This window comes from Bos taurus, chromosome 9, assembly GCF_002263795.3.
Source record: "Bos taurus isolate L1 Dominette 01449 registration number 42190680 breed Hereford chromosome 9, ARS-UCD2.0, whole genome shotgun sequence".
Lineage (NCBI taxonomy): Eukaryota > Metazoa > Chordata > Mammalia > Artiodactyla > Bovidae > Bos > Bos taurus.
Window position 1 is genome coordinate 87163339 of NC_037336.1, and position 25338 is coordinate 87188676.

At 49.5% G+C, this 25338-nt stretch overlaps 1 protein-coding gene, 1 long non-coding RNA gene and 1 pseudogene across 2 annotated transcripts; 2 read left to right on the plus strand and 1 right to left on the minus strand.

The window, feature by feature from the left end:
* Positions 1 to 692: 692 nt before the first annotated feature.
* On the plus strand, positions 693 to 2153 carry LOC132346136 (uncharacterized). The gene is made up of 2 exons (XR_009495873.1): positions 693 to 781; positions 1053 to 2153. It is a non-coding gene; the product is annotated as an uncharacterized lncRNA (long non-coding RNA).
* Positions 2154 to 7278: 5125 nt separating this feature from the next.
* On the plus strand, positions 7279 to 19775 carry ULBP17 (UL16-binding protein 17). The gene is given in 5 exon segments (NM_001168613.1): positions 7279 to 7412; positions 16469 to 16732; positions 16967 to 17242; positions 17870 to 18002; positions 19379 to 19775. Coding segments are annotated over 5 exon segments (948 nt in total). The 5' UTR covers positions 7279 to 7324; the 3' UTR covers positions 19566 to 19775.
* Positions 8613 to 10236, minus strand: LOC112448076 (tyrosine-protein kinase RYK-like; annotated as a pseudogene).
* Positions 19776 to 25338: the final 5563 nt, after the last annotated feature.

Sequence of the window (25338 nt, forward strand, 5' to 3'; positions counted from 1 at the left end):
AGCTACTATACGCAGAGCGTGAGGCAGGGTATGGGACAAATTATGACAGTACAAGACAGAGTCTGTCCTCCACCAGGGCTTCCCAGGTGGCTCAGCAATAAGGAATCTGCCTGCAATGTAGGAGGCATGAGTTGGATCCCTGTGTTGGGAAGATCCCCTGGAGAAGGAAATGGCAACCCATGCCAGTATTCTTACCTGGAAAATCCCTGGTGGGCTACAGTCAGTGGGGTTGCAAAGAATCAGACATGCCTGAGCTACTAACACACGTATCCTCCAAAGGCTCACAGTCTGTCTGGACACACAGGACGTTCAGCGGATAGTGAAGAGGCGGAACATCCTGGAAAACATGGTAAGTGAACACAGGGCACAGGGTGGCCAGAGGCCTCCTGGGGAAGAAGGTAGGACACAGCAAGAGGCAGAGTGAAGAGGAAGACTAGAGGGAGGAGTTATAAACCAAGGGTCTGCTTTCCAGAAGATCCAGAGAGAGGCGCAGTGCGAGGAGGGATCTACCTTGGGGTCTAAGAGGCAAGATTCCAGAGTAGTGATGAAAGAGATTTTCACATATTGGGATATAGGGAAGCCATTCTGGCTTATACATGAGTTCACTTGAATTTTATGTTAGTTAAGATAGCCTGGTTGTGGCCTATCAAACAAACTTTGTACGTCTGCTTTAATTACTAGGGAAAAGGACACCCTGACCAGAAGTAAAGAATGTCCATGCTAAAAATGAAGAATTAAATGCCCTTCCTCCTGGGATTCCAATGCTGGTCCTTCTCTGATGGTAAGACGCCCTTCCCAGGGGCCAAGGCTGTACTGACTGGATGTGTACATGCTGGTCTGTTCTTTTTTGAATCATTGGAGAAATATAAGCCTCACTTCTTCAATGTTCTTTGTTCTGACAAGATATAAGACTGTGCAAAAAACCCTACTTCTCTGGAGCACGTTCTCAGAGTAATCTGAAAGCTGGCTACTGGGCTAGCTGTTTGTTTGGCTCCAATAGAACTCTTTTCTATTCTTATTATAAATTGTTTTTTGGTTATTTCTGTTGACAGAGCGCCAGGCTCTCTCTCAAACACTGGGAGGGGACAACTTCCCTGGTACCTCCTGGCTAATCTACAGGCCCCTCTAAACACACCTGGAAATTAGACAGACAGACACACACACATCTGAAGAAAGAAACAGGCAAAGCCCCAAGCACCTGGCTCAGAAGATTGAGGGAAGGATGAGAAAGACTCATCTTCTTCCTCCACCAAGGCAGAGTTCCCTCCTCCTTGGCTGAGGGGACCCAGCTCTGCAGAACGATGACCAGTTCCAGGAGAGAGAAAAGGCATCGTGCAGCCGTGCTCCAAAGACAAGGCAGTGGCAGGAGCCTCAGCTTCACCTAAGGCCACAGGGATGGGAGGCCAGGCCTGAAGCTGCAGCCCCTCCTGCCTTTCCAGGTCCTGTGCTTCTGTTAGGGGTGTGTCCCCAGAAGTGGTACCGACCCGGGTTCTGGTGAGGTAGGCAACAGTGGGCCTCTGGGCTGGACACCTGGTATTTGTCAGGTGGAATAAAATTCAAGCTTTGTTCTCACTCCAAGGACAAAGTTAATGGCAAAAGTCGAGCTCTGCTGAAGCAGAGATAAGGTGCCCACTCCTGAGGTTAAGGAAGACTTCCCTGTGTGCACATGTTCAGGAAGGCTTCTTGGAGGTCAAAAAGGGAGGCCCCCCCATAATAAGCGTGAACATGTATGTATAGGCCTCTGCGATGGGATCCAACTTAGAAGAACATTGCACATGCTACAGTTCGCAAGGGGCTTATAGCATATTGTTAAAGTATGGCCCATTATGGTGCCCTGACAAACAAGGGATGAAGTCACAGTGGCCACATTGCCCTGGGGGCAGACTGTACCTTCCTTAAGGCGATATCCTGTTTTCCCTGCTGGTGCCAGTTTCTCAAGACTACATGACCACCCGACTGTGAGACCCCTTCGACTAAGTGACCATAAGACCCCAGCTGCAGGCTAAAGATAAACTGAGGCCCCCTTCCTCCAGGGCACAATTTCCCATCGACAGGGTAGAAGAAGGGTTGGCTGTAAAAAGAGAGCACTGGTTTCTCTCTATAGCCAGTCACTTTCTTTCTTTCTTCCTATAATAAATCTTTCTCTGCTTGAATGCCTGGCTCACTCTCTTTTTCATCGCGCTTGCCTTACGTTTCTGGTACTGACACATGGGAGGGAAGACCCACTGCGGCCAGGTGGGCTCCTCTCCTGAGCCCACCTCTGGTAGTTCCCTCCCTTGGACCTTGCTAAGAAACCGAAGGGAGTCCCCAGGATGGGACTCTCCACTTGCCTTCCTGGATTGACATCCACACGCAGGCTCTAATTTCATCAGCTGCAGGGGTGAGTGAATTCCTGCTCTCTGGGATCCTCTTTCTCTGGTCTGGTTTTTGAAGCCCTAGAGCTAGGCAAAGGATCCCCTCAGCCCTTGGGCTCTGGTCTCACTTTGCAATAGGGGACGCCCACTTCAAAAAAATAAAATAGCTGAGCACCGAAGAATTGGTGCTTTTGAACCGTCGTGTGGTGTTGGAGAAGACTCTTGAGAGTCCCTTGGACAGCAAGGAGATCTAACTGGTCCATCCTAAAGGAAATCAATCCTGAATATTCATTGGAAGAACTGATGCTGAAGCTGAAACTCCAATCATTTGGCCATCTGATGTGAAGAACTGACTTATTTGAAAATACCCTGATGCTGGGAAAGATTAAAGGCAGGAGGAGAAGGGGATGACAGAGGAGGAGGTGGTTGGATGGCATCACGGATTCGATGGACATGAGTTTGAATAAACTCTGGGAGTTGGTGATGGACAGGGAAGCCTGGCGTGCTGCAGTCCATGGGGTCACAAAGAGTCGGATACGACTGAATGACTGAACTGAACTGATTTCAAGGTAGATCCTGCTGCTGTCAGGCTATCTGAGAAGCCCATGAGAGTGGATATGCCTTTTCTCTGAGACCTTTCTCCTCGTTTTTCTCTCGCCCTAGTTTGCCCTCCCTCCGTATTCATCTATAATGGGAAATTCTCAGTCCCAACCTACAAAATCTACCCCTTTAGGCTGCCTTCTCCAAAACCTAAAAATCTTGGGTTTTCCAGGAGAGATAAGGCCAACACGGCTCCCTTATCACTCTAACGCTGTCTGGCCACAGTCTCAACTGGATATTAGGTTCCAATGGCCAGAAAACAGAACTCTCCATTCCAGTTCTTTACGGGACCTCTGTAACTTTGGCTGCCGCAATGGCAAGTAGTCAGAGATCCCTTATGTTCAGGCTTTCTTTGCTTTCCACCCAGGCCCTCTCCTGTTCTACTTCTCAAATACTTTTAGCCTATCCTGGGCCACTTCCCCCCAATACTACATCTCCTGATCCCTTTTTGGATTTTTCCTCCTCTTCTTTTGACCCTTCTGACCACAGTGCACCTCCAATCGCCTCTAATCCCACCGTAGCAGACCCGGTTCCCCAACCTCCACCTTAGGTTCCCCCTCTCCTCTTGCTCTCAGGTGCAGGCTGCCACCACTTCTCACCCTCCCTCCAGGCCTGTTTGGAAGGGGCTCTGGGGCTTTGATCCATCCCTGCTACCAGAGTCTCAAGTCCCATCCTGACCTCCCTAAATCCCCTCCTCACACCTGGCTGCAAAGGGCCTTAAAGAAACAGGACCCTGAATCCCTCCTGCTCCCCTCCTTCCCTTAGTAGAGGTGGCTGGTACAGAAGGCATTGTTCGGGTACACATCTCATTCTCCCTCTCCGATTTATCTCAAATCAAGAAACGTCTTGGCTCTTTTTCCTCTGACCCTGACACTTGTTTCAGTTCAGTTTAGTCGCTCAGTCATATCTGACTCTTTGAGTCCCCATGGACTGTAGCATGCGGGGCTTCCCTGTCCATCACCAACTCTCGGAGCTTATTCAGATGCATGTCCATTGAGTCGGTGATGCTATCCAACCATCTCATCCTCTGGCATCCCCTTCTCCTCCTGCCTTCAATCTTTCCCAGCATCAGGGTCTTTTCCAATGAGTTAGTTCTTCTCTTCAGGTGGCCAAAGTATTGGAGTTTCAGCTTCAGCGTCAGTCCTTCCAATGAATGTTCAGGATTGATTTCCTTTAGGATGGACCGGTTAGATCTCCTTGCTGTCCAAGGGACTCTCAAGGGACACTTTTATTTAAAATAATTTAAATACTTCACCCAGTCTTATGACTTGACCTGGCATGATATTTACACTAGACTGTCTTCTACCCTCCTCCTAGAAGAGGAAGAACAAGTCTGTCAAGCTTCTCAGGCTCATGCCCATGAAATACATCAAACTGATGGTACTAAACCTGTAGACCTAGCTGCCATTCCCAGGGACAACCCTGACTGGGCCTACCAGGCAGGGCATCTGGGGTAAATAGCCCATAATCACACGGTGACTTGCCTTACTACAGCCCTCCAAAAAGCAGGACATAAGGCTGTTAACTTTGATACACTCAGAGAAATAACTCAAAGACCAGATGAAAATGCAGCACAAATTCTAGCTAGGTTAACAGAAGGCATTGTTCTGTTAACCTAGCTAGAATTCTGTCCCCACAAAAATATACAAAATTAGATCCAACTTCAAAAGAAGGTACTATTGTCCTGAATACCCATTTGATTCCCAATCGTCCCCAGACATTCAAAAAAAGCTAAAAAAAGGCAGAGAGGAAGGCCCGCAAACCTCTCAACGAGATCTTTTAAATTTGGCTTTAAAATTTTTCAATAAATGGGAAGAACAGGCAAAACTAGTAAACGCTCAAAGAGATTAGGCTAAATATCATCTCTGAACCTCTGCTCTACACAGCTCCAAACCTTAATCCTCTGATAGAGAAAAGAAATCATCTAGGCCCTGTTACAAGTGCAGTAAAGAAGGGCACTGGGCCCGCTCATGCCCAAAGCCCAGGTCCCCTCCGGGTCCATGTTCTAATTGTGGCATAAAGGGACATTGGAAGGTGGACTGCCCTAATCCTCTCTAGGGATCCGGACATCTCCTCCCAGTCCCGAGCAGGAGTCCTCAGACCCAGCTCTGCCCAGGCTCCTTGGACCGGCTGATGAAGACTGAAGGTGCCCAGAGCCCCAGGCCCCAACTCTCATCACCTTTACGGAGTCCAGGGTATCTCACAGTGGCAGGGAAGCCCATCTCTTTTCTTATCAACACAGGGGCCACCTGTTCTGCCACACCTGCTTATTCCAGAAAAACTAGTCTTTCAGATCTCTGTCGTGGGGTTGACGGTTTAGTGCCTACACCACAGATTACCAAGCCTCTGCCTTGCACACTTCAAAATACCCCTTTCTCTCATTCTTTCCTCATACTCCCAAAATGCCCCACTCCAATCCTTGGAAGGGATCTACTCTTCAAATTCTAGGCTTTTGTCACTGTTCCAAATCTTTCTCCTGACCTGGCCTGGCTACTCCTTCTCGAACCTACTATTTCTTCACCTCCCCCATTACCCTCCTCATCTGTAAACCCTATAGTCTGGGATACTCCCACCATACTCCCATTTATATTTGTCTAAAAGATCCAACAAAGTTTCCCAATCAACCTCAATATCCTATTTCCCAAATACATCAACAGGGATTAAAACCCAACATCTCTAAGCTACTGCATCAGGGTCTCTTGTGCCCTACTCACTCTCCTTATAAAACGCCTATCCTACTTGTTAAAAAGCCAAATGGCTCCTACTGTCTGGGTCAGGACCTGACCCAGGGATTAAACCCAGGTCTCCTGCATTGCAGGCAGGTTCAGAGCTACCATATGATACAGCAATCCCACTCCTGGGCATATATCCAGAGGTGATAGGTGATGGAGAGAGAGAAACTGGGAGTTTAGGATTGACATATGCACACTACCATACTTAAAATAGATCACCAACAAGTACTTACTGTGTGGCATAGGGAACTCTGCTCAATATTCTATAATAACATAAATGGGAAGAGAATTTGTAAAAAAATAGATACATGTATATGTTTAATTGAATCACTTTGCTATACACCTGAAACTAACACACATTTTTAATCAACTATATACTCCAATCAATATAAAATAAAATTTTTAATTAATTAAAAATAATAAATATTGATATTGAGCATCTTTTCACATGCCTATTGGCCATGTGTATGCCTTCTTTGGAGAAATGTCTATTTAGATCTTCTGTCCATTCTTTAATTGGGTTCCCTGTTTTTATTACTGAGTTGTAACAGTTTTTCATATATTTTGGAAATTAAGCCCTTGTCAGCTGCATCATTTGCAAGTCTTTTCTCCCAGTCTGTAGTTAGCCTTTTTTGTTTTATGGTTTCCTTTGCTGTGCAAAAGTATGTAAGTTTGATGAGGACCCATTTCTTTATTGCTTTTCCTCATCTTTTTGTTTTCTGTTTCTACCAGAGTAGAAGCCATCTTGAACGGGCCTTCTGTCAGGAACTTTAATTCCCCTTAGATGGTTGCTGGGAGGAAGAGAAAGTTAGTTTTTTTTTTTTTTTTGAATGACAAATAATACTGGATCATTATAACTTATGTAATTTCCAAAGTTGTACAATTATACAAAAAAAAAAAAAAGGAGGGCACACAACCTGTAGAATTACACAGAATCCTCTTCAAAATGCATTGGCATTGAAATTTTGAAGGAAAAAATAAACAAATGGGACAGAAGCAAACTTGCAGAGTGATGAACTGGCCTAATTTCAATACTGTTGTGTCTATGGGACTCAGGAAGCTGGAGGAGAGGGAGAGGGTGAGAGAAGGGCAGGTCAGTGGAACGGTCAGGACACAGACGACGTTTATCAATTAAGTTTGCCACCTGAACTGGCACCGGAAACAATAACTGAGTTGGCTGAAAAGTTTCTTCAAGTTTTCATAAGATGGTATGGAAAACCCTAAGGAAACTCAATACAATGAAGAGGTCAGTGATCATCCAAGGCAAGCTCAAGATAGGGAAGCAGGAAGCCCTGAGCTCGCCCCTCCATGACCTTCTTGCCAGAAATTCTTCCCTGACGACCTCTGATCAATTTCTATTAATTAGGAAGACCAAAATGACAAAATGATCTAACTAGGAATATTCTGGCTATCAGACCGCGAATCGTTCAAACAAGTGGGAAGAGGAGGAAGTGGCAACACTCTGGTCGCGAGCTAGCAGTCTGGGGAAGCCCCAGGTTAATGACTGCGCGGGCCTTGCCTGGGGCGGGGCGTCCGGGCGGAGCAAGCCGGAGGCCCCAGAAGTGCAGTGTCTGCCTCCCCAGAAAGGATCCGCTCCTCTGACCTGCCGTCCTCCACTCCTGCAAAATCGAGATCCAGATGGCAAAGGGAGAGATAGGTGGCCCTGAGACCCGTCTTGGCTTCCTGGACTTGCTTCTCATTGTCTGGTTCAGCGGGACGCCCGGCGGTGAGTTCCGGGATGAACCTGCGCGGGGCGGGGGCGCGGCGCGGGGAAGTTGGGTGCGCGCGGGTTCGCGAAACTTCTTAAGGGGTGGTGCCGCCGCCCTCTCCTCTTTTCCCTCCCCTGGGTCCTTTACACCTCGGTGGCTCCCCCGGGCTACTTGCGGGCTCTCCGGGCGAGAACAGGGGTGCCTTGGTGAAGCAGTAATGCGGGGACTTTGGGAGAAAACGGGGCCAGAACGTACAGGAAATGCTGTTGAGGCCCGCCAGGGCTCAGCCCGGCCCTGGGAAGTGGGAGTCCTGGAGCCCGGGAAAGGGACCCAGAGCCGCCCTGAAAACCCAAGCCCATGATCTGCCCTTCTGCGCCGTCGCAGCCGCCGCGCAGCCGCCGCTCTCCTGCGCCAGGCTCCAGCAATACTGAACCTTGAATTTCCACATGTTCAAGCTGGTTTTAGAAAAGGCAGAGGAACCAGAGATCAAATTGCCAACATCCGCTGCATCATCCTAAAAGCAAGAGAGTTTCAGAAAAACATCTATTTCTGCTTTATTGACTATGCCAAAGCCTTTGACTGTGTGGATCACAATCAACTGTGGAAAATTCTGAAAGAGATGGGAATACCAGACCACCTGACCTGCCTCTTGAGAAACCTGTAGGCAGGTCAGGAAGCAACAGTTAGAACTGGACATGGAACAACAGACTGGTTCCAAATAGGAAAAGGAGTCTGTCAAGGCTGTAAATTGTCACCCTGCTTATTTAACTTATATGCAGGGTATGTATGTATGTATATACATGTGCATGTATATATATCATAAATATATATCCATGGGATTTTCCAGGCAAGAGTACTGGAGTGGGGTGCCATTGCCTTCTCTGACCTCAAAGGCAACTATGTGTAAAAAATTTACATAAACATTTTCAGTTCAAGCTAATAAAAGTGATATTGAGAAAGTATTCCACATCATTAAATCTGTCTTCGAAAGTTCAGATGCTAAAGCATTCCTAAGGCATGTGTTCTGGAAGACAAACGTGCTTCTGTGATGCTGGGTGATGTATGTGACTAGCTGGCTCCAAGTGGGCCTCGACAGGCACCTTCCTCCTGATGCTGGGGGACTGTGAGAGGAGAGTCAGACACAGGCCCCCAGGGCTTCATGCAGCTCTGTGAGACACCGGGCCAGCTGCTGGAACTCTGGATCGAAGGCCCAGCACAAGCCAATACAGCAAATAGTTCATCAGGACAGTTGATAATCTGGGCTATTTGGTAACCCTCTTTCAGGTACTGGGCCACATCAAATGGGTAGATGTCCACTTAGGGCATTTGGCCAGAGTCATAAACACGTGGGCTCTTTTAGTAGCAGCATGCTGACTTCTTAGTTGTGGCATGCAGGATCCAGTTCCCCGACCAGGGATCAAACCCACGCCCCTGCATTGGGAGTGTGGAGTCTTAGCCACTGGATCACCAGGGAAGGATGGAGAACTCATTTTTAACCAGACTTTCAAAAGCCATCCATCGATCCCGTGTTTTTGTTGTTCCCCAGACAGTGAGAGTCCATGGGGAACAAGACTCTGGAGAGGGAGTGGCTTTGCTCTTAACTTGAAGTTGTCATCAATGACAGTGATCCTAGCTGCCAGGTCTTTGTGGAAGACTTCTCTTCTGACCAGGTAGCTCATTCCACAGGTAATCTGAGCAGCCATGTGAACTAGGTTTTGTTGAGAAGTTGCCTGCAGACTATTGGTCTCTACATATTTGCACTGTCGTAAAAACAATTTAAGATACCCCCAGTTAATGTAAGGCAGTCCACCATGGGCTTTTCCGCTTCTTCTGTTCACACGTGGCTAATAGGAAGATTTCTGTGATGAAGATCTCATAGCTCTCAGCTTTCAGGGAGCATCGCTATCAGCTGAATTTCACAAGCTCGAACTCTAACTGTTTTTACAAATGCTTGTTGCTCTTTATCTGGATCTTTTGCATCTACATAAACCCCATGGGAAGTACACCAAAAGGTACCTTCTTAGAGTACATCTTTTGAGTTCCTCTCCCTGGATAGATATTTTGATATCATTCACCTAAGCTCTGGCCTCCAAAAGAGCGACACTTCTCAAGTCGTACTCCTGTAGCCACAAGGTCGGATAACTGGAGATGGGAGTTGTATTGTTGGATGTGTTGCCTCTCACATACCGAGACATCTGGGAACGACTGGGACTGAGACAGCCCTTGGGAACTACTGCTGGTGCTGATGCGATCTCCCAGTTCAATCCTTTTCACACTATGAACATGCAAAACAGCTAATACTAGTACTACAAGAAATATACCTGGACAGCAAACCCCTAGGCTGATATAAAACACACGTGTAGACATGGCTGGAGCTGCATGTACAGGATCATAAATGGGTTCCTCCGCTGGTCGTTTTGTCCAAGGCTGAAGTTTTCCTTCCTTGATTTCTGGATGGCAACTTTTCCTTTGTTTCAACTCTAAGATGTGAAGCTTTTTGAAGTTACTGTCAAGTTGAGGTGCATTTAGTGTCGTAACTTCAGAATCTACTTTGCCAGGACAGGACAGCTCAAGCCCAAACACTGATACAGTGCGTGGGAGTTCTGGGGCCAAGGGGCGCTGGGGCGGCAGGCAGCCTAGCGGACCCAAGCGGTACTGGCGGCGGCCTGCCGGATCCCCATCCCAGGGAGACCACCCTGCACATCCATCCTGCTGTGAGTGCCTGCCTCTACCACCCAGGAGAATCCAGGCCACCTGATGCTGCCCACCTGGCCTGAGCCCTTGAAAGGTGAATAGCTCCTACCCCGGCCACCCTGCTGGTGTTAACTGATCCATGATAAAGAGCGCTGGTCCTTCAAGGGCCTAGAGCAGTAGAGAAGGGACCTATTCCTTCAGCAGTAGTAAGAAGGGACCAGAGAGCAGTAGGGAAGGGACCTCCTTCCCTTCAGCAGTAGTAAGAATGTTCCAGAGAGCTGTAGGGAAGGGACCTACTTCCCTAAGTAGTAAGACGGGACCAGAGAGCAGTGGGAAGGGACCTGCTGGTCTTTCAAGGGCCGAGAGGAGTATGGAAGAGGCCTACTTCCCTTTTGCAGTAGTAAGAAGGGACCAGAGAGCAATAGGGAAGGGACCTGCTGGTCCTTCAAGGGCCGAGAGCAGCAGGAAAGGGGCCTACTTCCCTCAGCAGTAGTAAGAAGGAACCAGAGAGCTATAAGGAAGGGAACCTGCTGGTCCTTCAAGGGCCGAGAGGTGTAGGGAAGGGGCCTACTTCCCTCAGCAGTAGTAAGAAAGGACCAGAGAACAGTAGGGAAATTACCTACTTCCCTTTAGCCCCAGTAAGAAGAGACCAGAGAGTCATAAGGAAGGACCTGCCACTCCTTCTTTTGCCAAGAACAGTATGTAAGGGGGCTACTCCCCTCAGCAGTAGTAAGGAGGGACCAGAGAGCAGTTCAGAAGGGACCTGCTGATCCTTCATGGCTGAGAACAGTAGAGAAGTGGCCTACTTCCCTCAGCAGTAGTAAGAAGGGACCAGAGAGCAATAGGGAAGGGAACCTGCTGGTCCTTCAAGGGCCGAGTGAAGTAGGGAAGTGGCCTACTTCCCTCAGCAGTAGTAAGAAGGAACCAGAGAGCTATAAGGAAGGGAACCTGCTGGTCCTTCAAGGGCCGAGAGGTGTAGGGAAGGGGCCTACTTCCCTTCAGCAGTAGTAAGAAGGGACCAGAGAGGCTCAGGGAAGGGACCTACTTCCCTCAGCAGGAGTAAACAGGGACCAGAGAGCAGCAGGGAAGGGACCTACTTCCCTTCAGCAGTAGTAAGAAAGGACCAGAGAACAGTAGGGAAATTACCTACTTCCCTTTAGCCCCAGTAAGAAGGGACCAAAGAGTCATAAGGGAGGACCTGCCACTCCTTCTTTTGCCAAGAACAGTATGTAAGGGGGCTACTCCCCTCAGCAGTAGTAAGGAGGGACCAGAGAGCAGTTCAGAAGGGACCTGCTGATCCTTCATGGCTGAGAACAGTAGAGAAGTGGCCTACTTCCCTCAGCAGTAGTAAGAAGGGACCAGAGAGCAATAGGGAAGGGAACCTGCTGGTCCTTCAAGGGCCGAGTGCAGTAGGGAAGGGGCCTACTTCCTTCAGCAGTAGTAAGAAGGGACCAGAGAGTCTCAGGGAAGGGACCTACTTCCCTCAGCAGTAGTAAGGAGGGACCAGAGAGCAGTGGGAAGGGACCTGCTGGTCCTTCAAGAGCTGAGAGGAGTAGGGAAGAGGCCTACTTCCCTTTTGCAGTAGTAAGAAGGGACCAGAGAGTCTCAGGGAAGGGATCTCCTTCCCTTCAGCAGGAGTAAACAGGGACCAGAGAGCAGCAGGGAAGGGACCAACTTCCCTTCAGCAGTAGTAAGAAAGGACCAGAGAACAGTAGGGAAATTACCTACTTCCCTTTAGCCCCAGTAAGAAGAGACCAGAGAGTCATAAGGAAGGACCTGCCAGTCCTTCTTTTGCCAAGAACAGTATGTAAGGGGGCTACTCCCCTCAGCAGTAGTAAGGAGGGACCAGAGAGCAATAGGGAAGGGACCTGCTGGTCCTTCAAGGGCCGAGAGCAGCAGGAAAGGGGCCTACTTCCCTCAGCAGTAGTAAGAAGGAACCAGAGAGCTATAAGGAAGGGAACCTGCTGGTCCTTCAAGGGCCGAGAGGTGTAGGGAAGGGGCCTACTTCCCTTCTGCAGTAGTAAGAAGGGACCAGAGAGGCTCAGGGAAGGGACCTACTTCCCTCAGCAATAGTAAGGAGGGACCAGAGAGCAGCAGAGAAGGGACCTGCTGGTCTTCAAGGGCCGAGTGCAGCAGGGAAGGGGCCTACTTCCCTTCAGCAGGAGTAAGAAAGGACCAGAGAACAGTAGGGAAACTACCTACTTCCCTTTAGCCCCAGTAAGCAGGGACCAAAGAGTCATAAGGAAGGACCTGCCACTCCTTCTTTTGCCAAGAACAGTATGTAAGGGGGCTACTCCCCTCAGCAGTAGTAAGGAGGGACCAGAGAGCAGTTCAGAAGGGACCTGCTGATCCTTCACGGCTGAGAACAGTAGAGAAGTGGCCTACTTCCCTCAGCAGTAGTAAGAAGGGACCAGAGAGCAATACGGAAGGGAACCTGCTGGTCCTTCAAGGGCCGAGTGAAGTAGGGAAGTGGCCTACTTCCCTCAGCAGTAGTAAGAAGGGACCAGAGAGCAATAGGGAAGGGAACCTGCTGGTCCTTCAAGGGCCGAGTGAAGTAGGGAAGTGGCCTACTTCCCTCAGCAGTAGTAAGAAGGGACCAGAGAGCAATAGGGAAGGGAACCTCCTGGTCCTTCAAGGGCCGAGTGCAGTAGGGAAGGGGCCTACTCCCTTCAGCAGTATAAGAAGGGACCAGAAGAACAGTAGGGAAATTACCTACTTCCCTTTAGCCCCAGTAGAAGGGACCAAGGAGTCATAAGGAGGACCTGCCACTCCTCTTTTGCCAAAACAGTATGTAGGGGGCTACTGCCCCTCAGGCAGTAGTAAGGAGGGACCAGAGAGTCTCAGGGAAGGGACCTATCTTCCCTCAGCAGTAGTTGAAGAAAGGACCCAGAGAGCAGTAGGGAGGGACCCTGCTGGTCTTCACAGAGCCAGAGTGGCAGTAGGGAAGGGGCCTACTTCCCTTCAGCAGTAGTAAGAAGGGACCAGAGAGTCTCAGGGGAAGGGAACCTGCTGGTCCTTCAAGGGCCAAGTGAAGTAGGGAAGTGGCCTACTTCCCTCTGCAGTAGCAAGAAGGAACCAGAGAGCAATAGGGAAGGGAACCTGCTGGTCCTTCAAGGGCTGAGTGAAGTAGGGAAGTGGCCTACTTCCCTCAGCAGTAGTAAGAAGGGACCAGAGAGTCTCAGGGAAGGGACCTACTTCCCTCAGCAGTAGTAAGGAGGGACCAGAGAGCAGTAGGGAGGGACCTGCTGGTCCTTCAAGAGCCGAGAGGAGTATGGAAGGGACCTACTTCCCTTTTGCAGTAGTAAGAAGGGACCAGAGAGTCTCAGGGAAGGGACCTCCTTCCCTTCAGCAGTAGTAAACAGGGACCAGAGAGTCTCAGGGAAGGGACCTCCTTCCCTTCAGCAGTAGTAAACAGGGACCAGAGAGCAGCAGAGAAGGGACCTGCTGGTCTTCAAGGGCCGAGTGCAGCAGGGAAGGGGCCTACTTCCCTTCAGCAGGAGTAAGAAGGGACTAGAGAGCAATTCAGAAGGGGTCTGCTGATCCTTCATGGCTGAGAACAGTAGAGAAGTGGCCTACTTCCCTTCAGCAGTAGTAAGAAAGGACCAGAGAATAGTAGAGAAATTACCTACTTCCCTTCAGCAGCCTGGAAAATCCCATGGATGGAGGAGCCTGGTAGGCTGAAGTCCATGGGGTCACTAAGAGTCGGACACGACTGAGCGAGTTCACTTTCACTTTTCACGTTCATGCATTGAAGAAGGAAATGGCAATCCACTCCAGTGTTCTTACCTGGAGAATCCCAGGGATGGTGGAGCCTGATGGGCTGCCGTCTATGGGGTCGCACAGAGTCGGACACGACTGAAGCGACTTAGCAGCAGCTTTTGAGGTATAGGTATATTTTTACAAAATAGTTTTAAAAATTGTTTAAACACACATATTTGAACTAACAATCTTACTACCAACTGCTTTTTATTTTCTTAACTTCTACAAGGTAATGTAGTTGATTCACCTTTAAAGTTTTGCTTTCTTTCACTAGTGTTGAGAATGATTTGTCTTCAACATGCAGTACTTTTTATTAGGTAAATAAAAACCATCCAGCAGTTATGGGCTAATGCTCCCCGCTTCTTTATTACAGAGTAGCTACCTTGGTCCAAAGTGCCATACAGGAATCCACAGGTGTGAGCAGAGGATAGTGGCCATATAACAACTCTGGGCTCACATCTAGGCCAGAGATGTGGGTCTTGTTTGTTCCTTGTGGCCCTGCTTATGCCAAAACACATAACCACTTCTGTCCTATGACGGCTGGCCTAGCTGAACTAATGACTAGGGGTTGATGAGCACACATCACGATGGGCAACCCCAGTCCCTGACCAGAGGCCTCATCTCTGCCAGGCCCCAGGACCACACCAGGAGCCACGTTTAAATGGTGTGACTTTCCCCACTGCAAGTGGCATGGCCTAGCTTCAGAACACTCGGGATCTGTGTTGTGAGCCTTCACATAGAAAATGGCACGTAGCACCTTTCTGGCCACAGATACCTCTGATGTCACCGGTTCTGCTGGGTCATCTGCCCAAGAAGCAGCTCCAGCCATGCCCATCGTTCACCTATTGTGACTGCTTTTGTGCTGGGACAGCAGGTTGCAGCAGAGACCTAGGGTCCGCAAAGCCTCAAGAATTTCTTCTGTACCATTACAGGAAACCTAAGGCCACAGTGGTATTAAATGGAGATAGGATAGGGACCACACCCCTGCAGCCCTCGAGAGGTTGTAGATTGGTACCTGTCTCTGTATTTCCTCCAGGATGTTGTACACACATACTATTGGGGATGGGGAAGTAGGGTCTGAAGTTTGAATCTGGAATTGACTACTACAGTAGTCTTCACCCCATGATAATCTACTAGCTACTCAGGTCTCCATGCCTATCACAAGGCCAGGGCATGTGAAATGACCGCTGTGTGGTCTGTGGACCCAGTGATAACCACTGTAAGCAGAACCTGGGACTGCTGTCCACTGATGGCCTGGTACTCCAAGCATGGCTTCAACAATTAGGGGACCATGATGATGCTACGATTCCTGTGCCTGATATTAGAAACACACTAGGTGCAATGTGAATGTGAGAGTAGTTTCTGCTTCTGCAGGTTCACTTACCCCAGTAAATAACCGTGTGGCTCTTTGGGAAAGAATGGAAGGACTTTTGCACTAGATGTGGTGATGAAAGGACCCTCCTCTTTAGAACATGGCTTCTTTCTCTGGTGACACCTTCTGAGAAGTGGCTCAGATCCGGAAAATGGGCCTGGATCAGGTGTTTGGTAGGAATGGCTGCCTTTGGCTTCCTGATCATCCAGCTTTGTGTTCTGTCTTTCTTTAATTCTTTCTATGGTACAGTTTGTATCTGGGTTCCTGCCCATCTGTTTGCCTGTAGGATCGCCCTGTTCTATGAGCCAGTATCATATTCTCTGCAGTCAGGCCCTGGCTGGCATTGAGACTCCCTAATCACTTTGACCACTGCACCTACTTTTCTGCGGCCCTAGAGCACCCCCCACTTGGAATCTGATTTTTCTACAACTTCCATCCCTGTTCCTGGTAGAAGCCCACAGGAGCACGGTCTCCTACCACCATCCCTGACCTTCTGCAAAAGTCAACCTTGAGCTGTTGGAGATGCTTCTCATCCACGCCTTCCTCTCAGGCTCCATGGAGTCCATCGGGCTTCCCCATGGAGCGGGTGGATTGCACACTCTCCTGCCCTTTCACACCGTGTCCGCCCTGGCAGATTCACTTCTCTGAGCCTTGGATCGCCTCCTCTACCACCTGCCTCGGAAGTTCTGGATTTTCTCTTTCATGCCCGATGGGCCAGGCCTTTCTCCAGGATTCCAAGACCTGTCCTAGTGGGAGATCACCATGTCTCCCCAGCCTTGCTAAGCCCAGTGACCTGTGATTATAAACTCTCCCTTCCCCAGCTCTGGGTTCTGAGCTCATCCTTCCCAACCCCAGCCTCACTGACTGTGATCCGCTTCCTCAGGAACAGCCCCCTCACCCTCTGCATCTCTCACAGGACACTCAGAGAGAAGCTGACAGTCCTCTGGGTTTAGGCCTTTCCTTCTGAACCAGCCTGGCCCATCCCTGGGAAAAGCATGTGTCGGTTAGTGCCACGTGCGGAGCTTGTGAGCAGAGTGGAAATGGGGCATATCCAGGGTTGTGGTGTTTCTTGCCTGACTGAGGCTTTTCGTCTTCCTCAGTCGTACCGGATGAGGGGCTGGGGAGGGCAGGCCGGGCCATCCTGCTCTGTCAGCCTAGACCTGCAGTCCTACTGTGCTCTCACAGAACTGGGGTGGAGGGCTATGGGTCTTCTTCCAACCTCACCCTCACTGCGGTTTGCTTTCACAGATGCTCACTCTCTTTCCTTTGACTTCACCGTCGATCCTCAGCCCAGACCTGGACATCCGTGGTGTGAGATTCAAAGCCAGGTGGACGGAAAGGTTTTTCTCTCCTATGATTGTGGTCATGCAAAGATCATAATCCCAAGTGTATTGGGAGAAGAAGTGAAAACCATAAAGGCCTGGGAAACACAGATCGAAACACTGAGAGACATCAGGGACTGGATCAAGGACCACATGCATGACTTTACAATGGAGAAACACATGCCCAGAGGTGAGTTAGAAAGTCCAAGTACAGGAGGGCCAGATTAGGGGCTTAGCTACATTCACTGTTTATAAGTAAAAAATATAATTGAATACTGGTCCTTCCCTAGTAGTCCAGTGGAAGGAGTGGCCTCTGGGGAGAGCACAGGGCCACATTAGCTGGGCCAAGGGAGGTGGACCCAGGTGGGGCAAAGAATCTATCAAGCCCAGAGGCTGAGCTCTTTCTTTCCCATGGTGGGAGCAGACCCTCGCACCCTGCAGGCCAGGATGACATGTCGCTGTGAGGATGACAGACACGTCAGTGGATCTTGGCAGTTTGGCTTGAATGGAGTAATGATCCTCCACTTTGATTCGGAGAATGGACACTGGAGAGTGGATCACCCTGGAGGCAGATGGATGAAAGAGAAGTGGGAGAATGACAGAGCTGTGACCGACTTCTTGAAGAAGGTCTCCATGGGAGACTGTCGGGGTTGGCTTCAGGATTTCATGGTGCGATGGAAGGAAATATTGAAGACCACGGGTAAGTGAGAAGAGGAAGAGAAAGTGATACTCCTCTCATGGTGACATGGACCCACCCCTCTGTGTGTGTTTGTGTCTCTGTGTGTGTTTGAGGAAGTGATCCGTAAGAGGTGAGTTGTTCCTGGGAGAGCAATGATCCGGGATGCTCTGTCATTCTCCTTCTTCTTCTACCTCCTGATAGCTCTCCTCACAGCACAGGCCTTTGGACAACTGAACATGGATTTTTGCTGATCCCAAACCTGTAGACATCTTTTTGATTTCTGGGATTTATTTTTCACTGTACCCTCTTTCCAGAATTTTCTTTCAAATGTCACCAATCCTTCTTCTGGAAATCTGTCAATACCACCTCTGCTGTCAGCTCCTGAGGATTCCATCCTCAGGTCACCATCTCTGATGTCACAGCAGGACTGAGTGGCTGTGTTGGAAACCCTGCTCCCCCATTAGCTGTCAGAGCCCCATGAGGAGTGGACTCCTCTCTTCCCTCCATCTCGCCTGGGGATCTGTCTCAGGGGCCTCCATGTGATGGGTGTAAACTTCTGCATAATAGGAGTACCTGAGTCAGGGGAGCGAGGAGGCATTTGCCAAGTTTGGGGTCTGGACAAGGGCTTCACTCTTACTCTCCTTGCAGCATCACCGACCACAGTCCCACCTACAGTGCAGCCCACGGCCCCACCCATCAGTCACGTCACCTGGATCGCCCCTGGGGTTCTCGTCAGTTTTGTCATAATGGGCATCGTAGCCTGGATCCTTTACAAGAAGAGGTACTGAGGGCAGAATCCAGAGGGAAGGCGGGGGCACAGGGCCTAGTGTGAGGACAGGGAAGGGAATCCCACAGGCTGAGTCACAACTGTTGCTGTTCCAGGAGTACAGGCCTGGCCTATCCCCTTCCCACAGTCTCTACTGTGGGGCTCCTGCTTGCCTGCTTGACCCACTTCTAATATGCCACTGCATATTAGAGCCTTTGGAGTAGGGTCTGCAAACGCCTTCCCACCCCTTCCTCCTGGATTTGGGAATCCCATGCAACCCCTGCCCTTCACTGAACCTCCTCATCCTGGAAATGAGCCAGGTGAGTGAGACCTCATATAACCTGAAGCAAGAACTCAGACAAGCTCAGGCCTCAGTTCTGATAGCTCCTCACTGTCAGATGACAATGGGAAGTGAGGGGTGGCTGGGGCACAGGAAGGCTGAGGGCCTATTGATGCTTAAAGGGTTCAGCCAAGTCCCCTGAGTGAGCACAGACTGCTGGCTGGCAGGGCCCCGGTAGGTGGTGTGAGAACAGCAGGCACTCAGGGCGAGGGCAGGACTCACGGGGGCTGAGAGCAGCATGGGGGCTCCACATGATGTGTCAGCGGGGAGGGGACCCACCCAGGGGCCAAGACGAGAGGGGCCGGGCTCTCATCCCAGGAGGAAGGGGCAGGAAGGCCTTTGCAGACCCAACTCCAAAGGCCTGTTCTCACAGGAAGTGGCTTGGGTCAAGCAGGCAAGGCAGGAGCCCCACAGGAGAGACTGTGAAAAGAGGTAAGGCCAGGGCTGTGCTTCTGGAGCAGAAGCAGTTCGGACTCAGCCTGTGGCCTGCAGGTCACCAGCCTCCTGGGGACTCAGAGCCTCCATCACTGAGAGGCCCTGCCTTGTGCAGAGGTGCCTGGGGATGGTGGGCCTGAGCTGGGGTGGAGGCGCCCAGCTAGGAGGGACCAGGAAGAGATGGGGAGCAGGGACCCTGGTCCTGAGAGCTGTGTGTGCTGCTGGCTCAGAGGCTGGAGGGGAGCGAAGGAAGGAGGTTTGCCTGCAGCCCCCCAAGGCTGTCAGGAAGCAACACCCCTCCTCCGAGGACATGCTCCCTGGTCCTTTAGGCCCACCTCGGGGAGGATCCGGACCTGAGTAAAGGGAACAGGTTGATTCCTCACTGGCTCCAGTCCTGAGCCTAAGCAGGGGGTGTCAGGGCCTGTGGTGACTCTGTGATGTAGGAAGGAAGGAGGAGGTGTCTAGAAGCTGCTGGGCCTGGGGTGGGGGTGGGGGTGGAGGACATAGGAACCCCTCAGTGAGGGAGGGGCTGGAGGGGAGGTTGGGGAGGGACAGCCCCAGGAAAGTGACAGGAGTTCCTCAGCTTCCTGGACCAAGGCCTCTTTCTTTTCTGCAGGAGACTGTGTTCCCAGGAAGCCCCTGACAGGTGCTCTGTTGGCCTCAGGACTCAATGTTTGCTTGGCTGCTTTTGTTCTCCTGCGTTCACTTTAGAGCCAAGAGATCAGACCTTAGGAGTCTCAAGTCTGTCTACCAGTTATGATGACACAGTGGCTGCACCATCTCGAGTCTCTTGTCAAATCTGATGAGCATCCTCCTCAACATCTTTATTTTTTTCAAACGTAGTTTCTCTTGGTGCTGAGTGACGGAATCCCTGAACTGAAACTTTCAACTACTTGAACAAGAGATCTCCACAAACAGAACTCTTTCAGTCTTCTTCTAATTTTTGGAAAATTAGACTTTTCCCTGCATTGTGACCTTATTCTTACAAATGATGATATTGCTGGAAAAATACATCTGTTACTACAGGACTCAGGGATTTTTTTCTATGTCCAGAGAAACAACTTCAGTGTATTTTCAATGGAACAAAATTTTACGTTGACTGATTCCCTTCATAATTTATTACTCTATTGGCACTGAGTCATGTTTGATTCTTTGTGACCCCATGGACTGTAGCCCACCAGGCTCCTCTGTCCATAAGATTTCACAGCAAGAATACTGGAGTGGGTCCTTATTTCCATCTCTAGGGGATCTTCCTGACCCAGGGATGGAATCCTTGTCTCCTGTGTCTCATGCGTTGGTGGGCCAATTCTTTACCACTAGCGCCACCTGGGAACCCTTTATGCTGCTGCTGCTGCTGCTTATAAGTCGCCTCAGTCATGTCTGACTCTCTGCGACCCCATAGACAGCAGCCCACCAGGCTCCCCCGTCCCTGGGATTCTCCAGGCAAGAACACTGGAGTGGGTTGCCCTTCCTTCTCCAATGCGTGAAAGTGAAAAGTGAAAGTGAAGTCACGCAGTTGTGTCCGACTCCTAGCGACCCCATGGACTGCAGCCTACCAGGTCCTCCCTTTATACTGATCCTTAAATTAATATTGCAAAAGAGTTAAGTACTTCATGCCTGTTTTCTAATCCAGGAGAAAAGTCATGGTATTTCACCATTCCTCCACATTATGAGACTAAATAAAACCAATGATAACGCTTTATTTCTTGTGGAAACAGAGAATTTAAAGATCACTCCTAAACAAACATGCAGTCCAGTTGTGGAGTGATCTTTAAATTCTCTGGATTTTTAAATGTATATTTCACCATATCCCAACACTAGGTCATATGTTCACCCTACCATGCAGCCATCCCAGTGTTAGTTCTAGGCTGGAAAACGTGGACTAAAAGCCATGTAAATACAGGCAGACCTCAGAGACATTGCAGGCTGGGTTCCAGACCAGGGCGATAAAGTGAATTTCACAATAAAGGGAATCACACAAACTTTTTCATTTCCACTGCAATATAGTGTTATGTTGACACGGAATTCTGTTAAGGGTGCAATAGCTTTATGTGCAAATAAATAATGTACAGACCTTAATACACAACACTTTGTTTCTAAATTAAAATATGTTGAGCATCATCTGAGCCTCCAGGGAGTCATTATCTTTTTGCTGGTGAAGGGTCTTGTCTCAAGGTCTGTGGCTGCTGACTGATTACGGTGGTGGTTGCTGAGGGTTGCGGTGGGTAGCACAATTTCTGAAAATAAGACAATGAAGTTTGCCACATTGTTTGACTCTTCCTTTCACAGAAGATTTCTCTTCGCATGAATGCTCTTTGACGGCGTTTTACCCACAGTAGAACTTTCAAAATTGGAGTTAATCCTCTCAAACCCTCCTGCTGCCTTTGCAACTAAATTTATTCTAAACTTAATATTCTAAGTCCTTTGTTGTCATTTCAACAGTCTTCACAGAATCGTCACCAGGAGTAGATTGTATATCAAGAAACCACTTTTTTTGCTCATCCATTAGAGTCAACTCTCATTTATTCCAATTTTATCATTCAGTTCAGTTCAGTCACTCAGTCGTGTCTGACTCTTTGTGACCCCATGAATCGCAGCACACCAGGCCTCCCTGTCCATCACCAACTTCCAGAGTTCACCCAAACTCATGTCCATCAAGTCGGTGATGCCATCCAGCCATCTCATCCTCTGTCATCCCCTTCTCCTCCTGCCCACAATCCCTCCGAGCATCAGAGTCTTTTCCAATGAGTCAACTCTTCACAAAAGTACTGGAGTTTCAGCTTTAGCATCAGTCCTTCCAAAGAACACCCAGGGCTGATGTCCTTCAGAATGGACTGGTTGGATCTCCTTGCAGTCCAAGGGACTCTCAAGAGTCTTCTCCATTAGAGTGCAACAATCAGCCCCATGTTCACATTAGGCTCCACTTCTAATTCTAGCTCTCTTGCTATTTCCACCACATTGTAGCTACTTCTTCCAGTGAAATCTTGAACCCCTCAAAGTCATCTAAGAAGGTTAAAATCAACGTTTAAATTTCTATTAATGTTGTTATTTCAACCTCTTCTCATGAATCACAAATGTTTCATGAATTCGCTCTAGAAAGTTTTCAGTTGACTTTGCCCAGATCCATCAGAGGAATCACCATTTGTGGCAGCTATAGCCTTACTGAAATATGTGACTTGAACATCATGACTACTCCTTGATCCGTGGGCTACAGAATGGATGCTGTGTTTGCAGGTGTGAAAACAACATGAATCTCATTACTTGTCCGTCAGGGCCCTTGGGTGCTTTCTCAATGAGCAGTGATATTTTGAAAGGAATCCTTTTTTGGGAGCAGTAGGTCTCAACAGTGGATTTAATATTTTTGGTAATCAGTGTTGTAAGCAGATATGCTGTCATCTCGACTTTGTTGTTCCATTTGCAGAGCACAGGCAGAGCAGATTTAGCATAATTCTGAAAGTCACTAGGCTTTTCAGAAGGTAAATGAGGCTTAGCTTCAGCTTCAAGTCACCAGCTGCATTAGCCCCTAACAAGAGAGTCAGCCTATCCTTTGAGTCTTTGAAGCCAGGAACTGACTTCTTGCTAGCTATGCAAGTCCTCGGGGCATCTTCTTCCAATAGAACACTCTTTTCTCTACACTGGAAAGCTCTAATTTAGGATAGCTATCAACATAGATTATTTTATTAGATCTTCTGGATAAATTACTGCAGCTTCTGCATCAACCCTCGGTCTTCCACTCTGCACTCTATGTTAGGAAGATGGCTTCTTTCCTTAAACCTCATGAACCACCTCTGCTGCTACTGCTGCTGCTGCTAAGTCGCTTCAGTCGTGTCCAACTCTGTGTGACCCCAGGGACGGCAGCCCACCAGGCTCCTCCGTGCATGGGATTTTCCAGGCAAGAGTACTGGAGTGGGTGCCATTGCCTTCTCCGAACCACCTCTACCGGCTTTCAACTTTTTTCTGCAGCTTCCTCACCTCTTTCAGCCTTCATAGAATTGAAGCCTAGGGCCTTGCTCTGGATTAGGCTTTGGCCTAAGGCAGTGTTGTGGCTCTTGTGATCTCTCACCCAGACACTGAAACATTCTCCATATCAGCAGTAAGGTTGTTTTTGCTTTCTTCTCGTTCGTGAGTTCACTGGAGGAGCACTTTTTGATTTCCTTTGCTTTGCGTTCACAACTTGACTAACTATTTGGGGCAAGAGGCCTAGTTATTGGCCCATCGTGGCTTTGATGTGCCTTCTTGAAAAGCTTAACCATTTCTATCTTTGGATTTAAAGTGAGAGATGTGTGATTCTTCCTGTCAATGGCATAATTTTGATATTGCTGTGTCTCAGGGACTCAGGAGTCTCAGGAGAGAGATGGACGGGTCAACAGAGCAGTCAGGACACACACACATATCGGATGGCAATGTGCCCATGGTTCTTGGCACCCAAAACAATTACAATACTAACATGACAGATCATTGATCACACAAAGGCAAAATCAAGATGGCCAAGTAGGACGCCCTGAGCTCCACTCTCCCATGAACACACCAAAACTACAACCCACATACAAAACAGCTCTCTTTCGAGAAAATGACCCTGAACCAGCAGAACATCCCCTCTACAACCAGCATAGAGAAAGAACCACAGTGAGAAGGGCAGGAACAGAAAAGAAGGGATCTAGTTGGGACCCTTTGGCCAGGTACTCTGAAATGGAAGGGTCATCACAAACTGGAGCATTCCATCTAAGGAGCAGGAGGTTTTGGCCCTACATAAGGCACCCCAGCCCTGGTGCAGTGCTGGGAGAAGCAGCCCCACACCCCCACTCCTGTTCTAGAAACCAAGAGGGTTTATGATCTGGAGCACTGGAGGACTGTGGGAAATGGAGACTCCACTCCTAGAGACCATGGGCACAGAATTGCTTGCTCCCCTGTCCCAGCACAGAGTCAGCAGATTGCAAAGTGTCTGGTGTGCTGGCCAACATTTGGAGGACCATGCCTAGCATTGGTTGGGGCTGACAACCAACAGAGCTCCAGACGGGAGGACTCCCTGCAATCCATCCCGCAACACACATACACACACACACACACACACACACACACACATACACACAGGCACACAGGGAGAAGCCAATCTCTCAGCTCTGCCCCATCTCCATGTGACACACAGCCCAGGCTAAGACCAATCACTGCAGGTCCCTGGGATCTTGATGAGTTGTGACCGCAATGCCACAGGCAGGCTTATCTGGTAGAAGCCCTGACTCACACCCAGTCTGGTGCCATGCTCTAGCTTGGGGTGACACAAGCTGCCGCTCAAGGAGAGCAGCAAACTCTGTGAATCAACAGATGCAAAGAGATAAGAAGGTTCTCAACGGACTCACTAGAGTCTCTTTGTGGGACAGACCTGTGCTGGGAGGCTGGTTGGAGGACAAGAGACCCACAAGGGTGGGCAGGACTCAGGTTGGGTGGGGCAAGAGCTTGGTGGGGCTGAGGTGAGCTGAGTAGGGAGACTCTCCTTCATAAAAGGGCCGGGGGCGGGAGCCTGGGTTGAATCCCCCAGAGGAGGGCAACCCGGAAGCCCCCTGGTAGACTCAGACCACAGGAGGAAAGGACTGGAGAACAGGAGGAAGTCAGAGGCTGCCGTGAGAGATGGCCTGGGTCGCCCCGTGTGAGGAGTGTAGGCCCCAGGGACTGGGCACCCAGACTCACCCAGGCATGCCCTGACCCCGGCCTCACCCCAGATCCCCAGGCGTGAGGTAGAGGTGGAGGGCTACAGAGACTGGAATTAGTACTGAAGCAGTTTCACAGATGTGGACTATAGATACCTCCAGAAACAGGAATCTAGACAAAATTCTGACTCTGCTAGTTTCTTTCATCTTGCCATGCCTCAATTTACACTTTGTAATGGGAAACGCTACCTACGGGAATGAAGAGAGGCTAACATTCATTTAGGACCTGAGGAGATCATGCAGGTAACCTGAATTTGTACATGCTGAGACTCGCACCCCCGTTCGGAGTTGTTGTTTAGTCACTAAGTGTATCTCTGTGATCCTGTGGACTGTAGCCCGCCAGCCTCCTCTGTCCATGGGATTTCCTCAGGCAAGAATATTGAGTGTGTTGCCATTTCCTCCTGCATGGGATCTTCCCCATCCAGGGATGGAACAGACATCTCCCACATTGACAGGCGGATTTCTTTACCGCTGAGCCACCTGGGAAGCCCCTTATCAGTGTTAGTGCCGCTAAAAAACACAAGGAACGGGGATCCAGAGAAGGGGATGGTAGAAGAAAGGTGAGGGACAGATCATTGAACTTTTGAGGAAATCAGTCCCACAGAGGTGTGGGGAGCCTGGGGAGCCCCAGGGAGACTATGGGGAACTCTGGGGACTCATCTCTTTAATGGCCAACCAGGCTCCTCCCCAAGAGTGGGTCACCCTGGGCTTCAGGTGCATGGGCTGCTGGCACCAATTTCGTCTTGCCATCTGGTCCTGCTTCTGCTGCTGCCAACTGTGTCCACGAAGACACAGTGTGGTGAGTTCCAGTGAACTGCTGGGAGGGGGTGGGGTTGATGCATTATAAGCAGAGAGCGGACCGAGCTGGCCT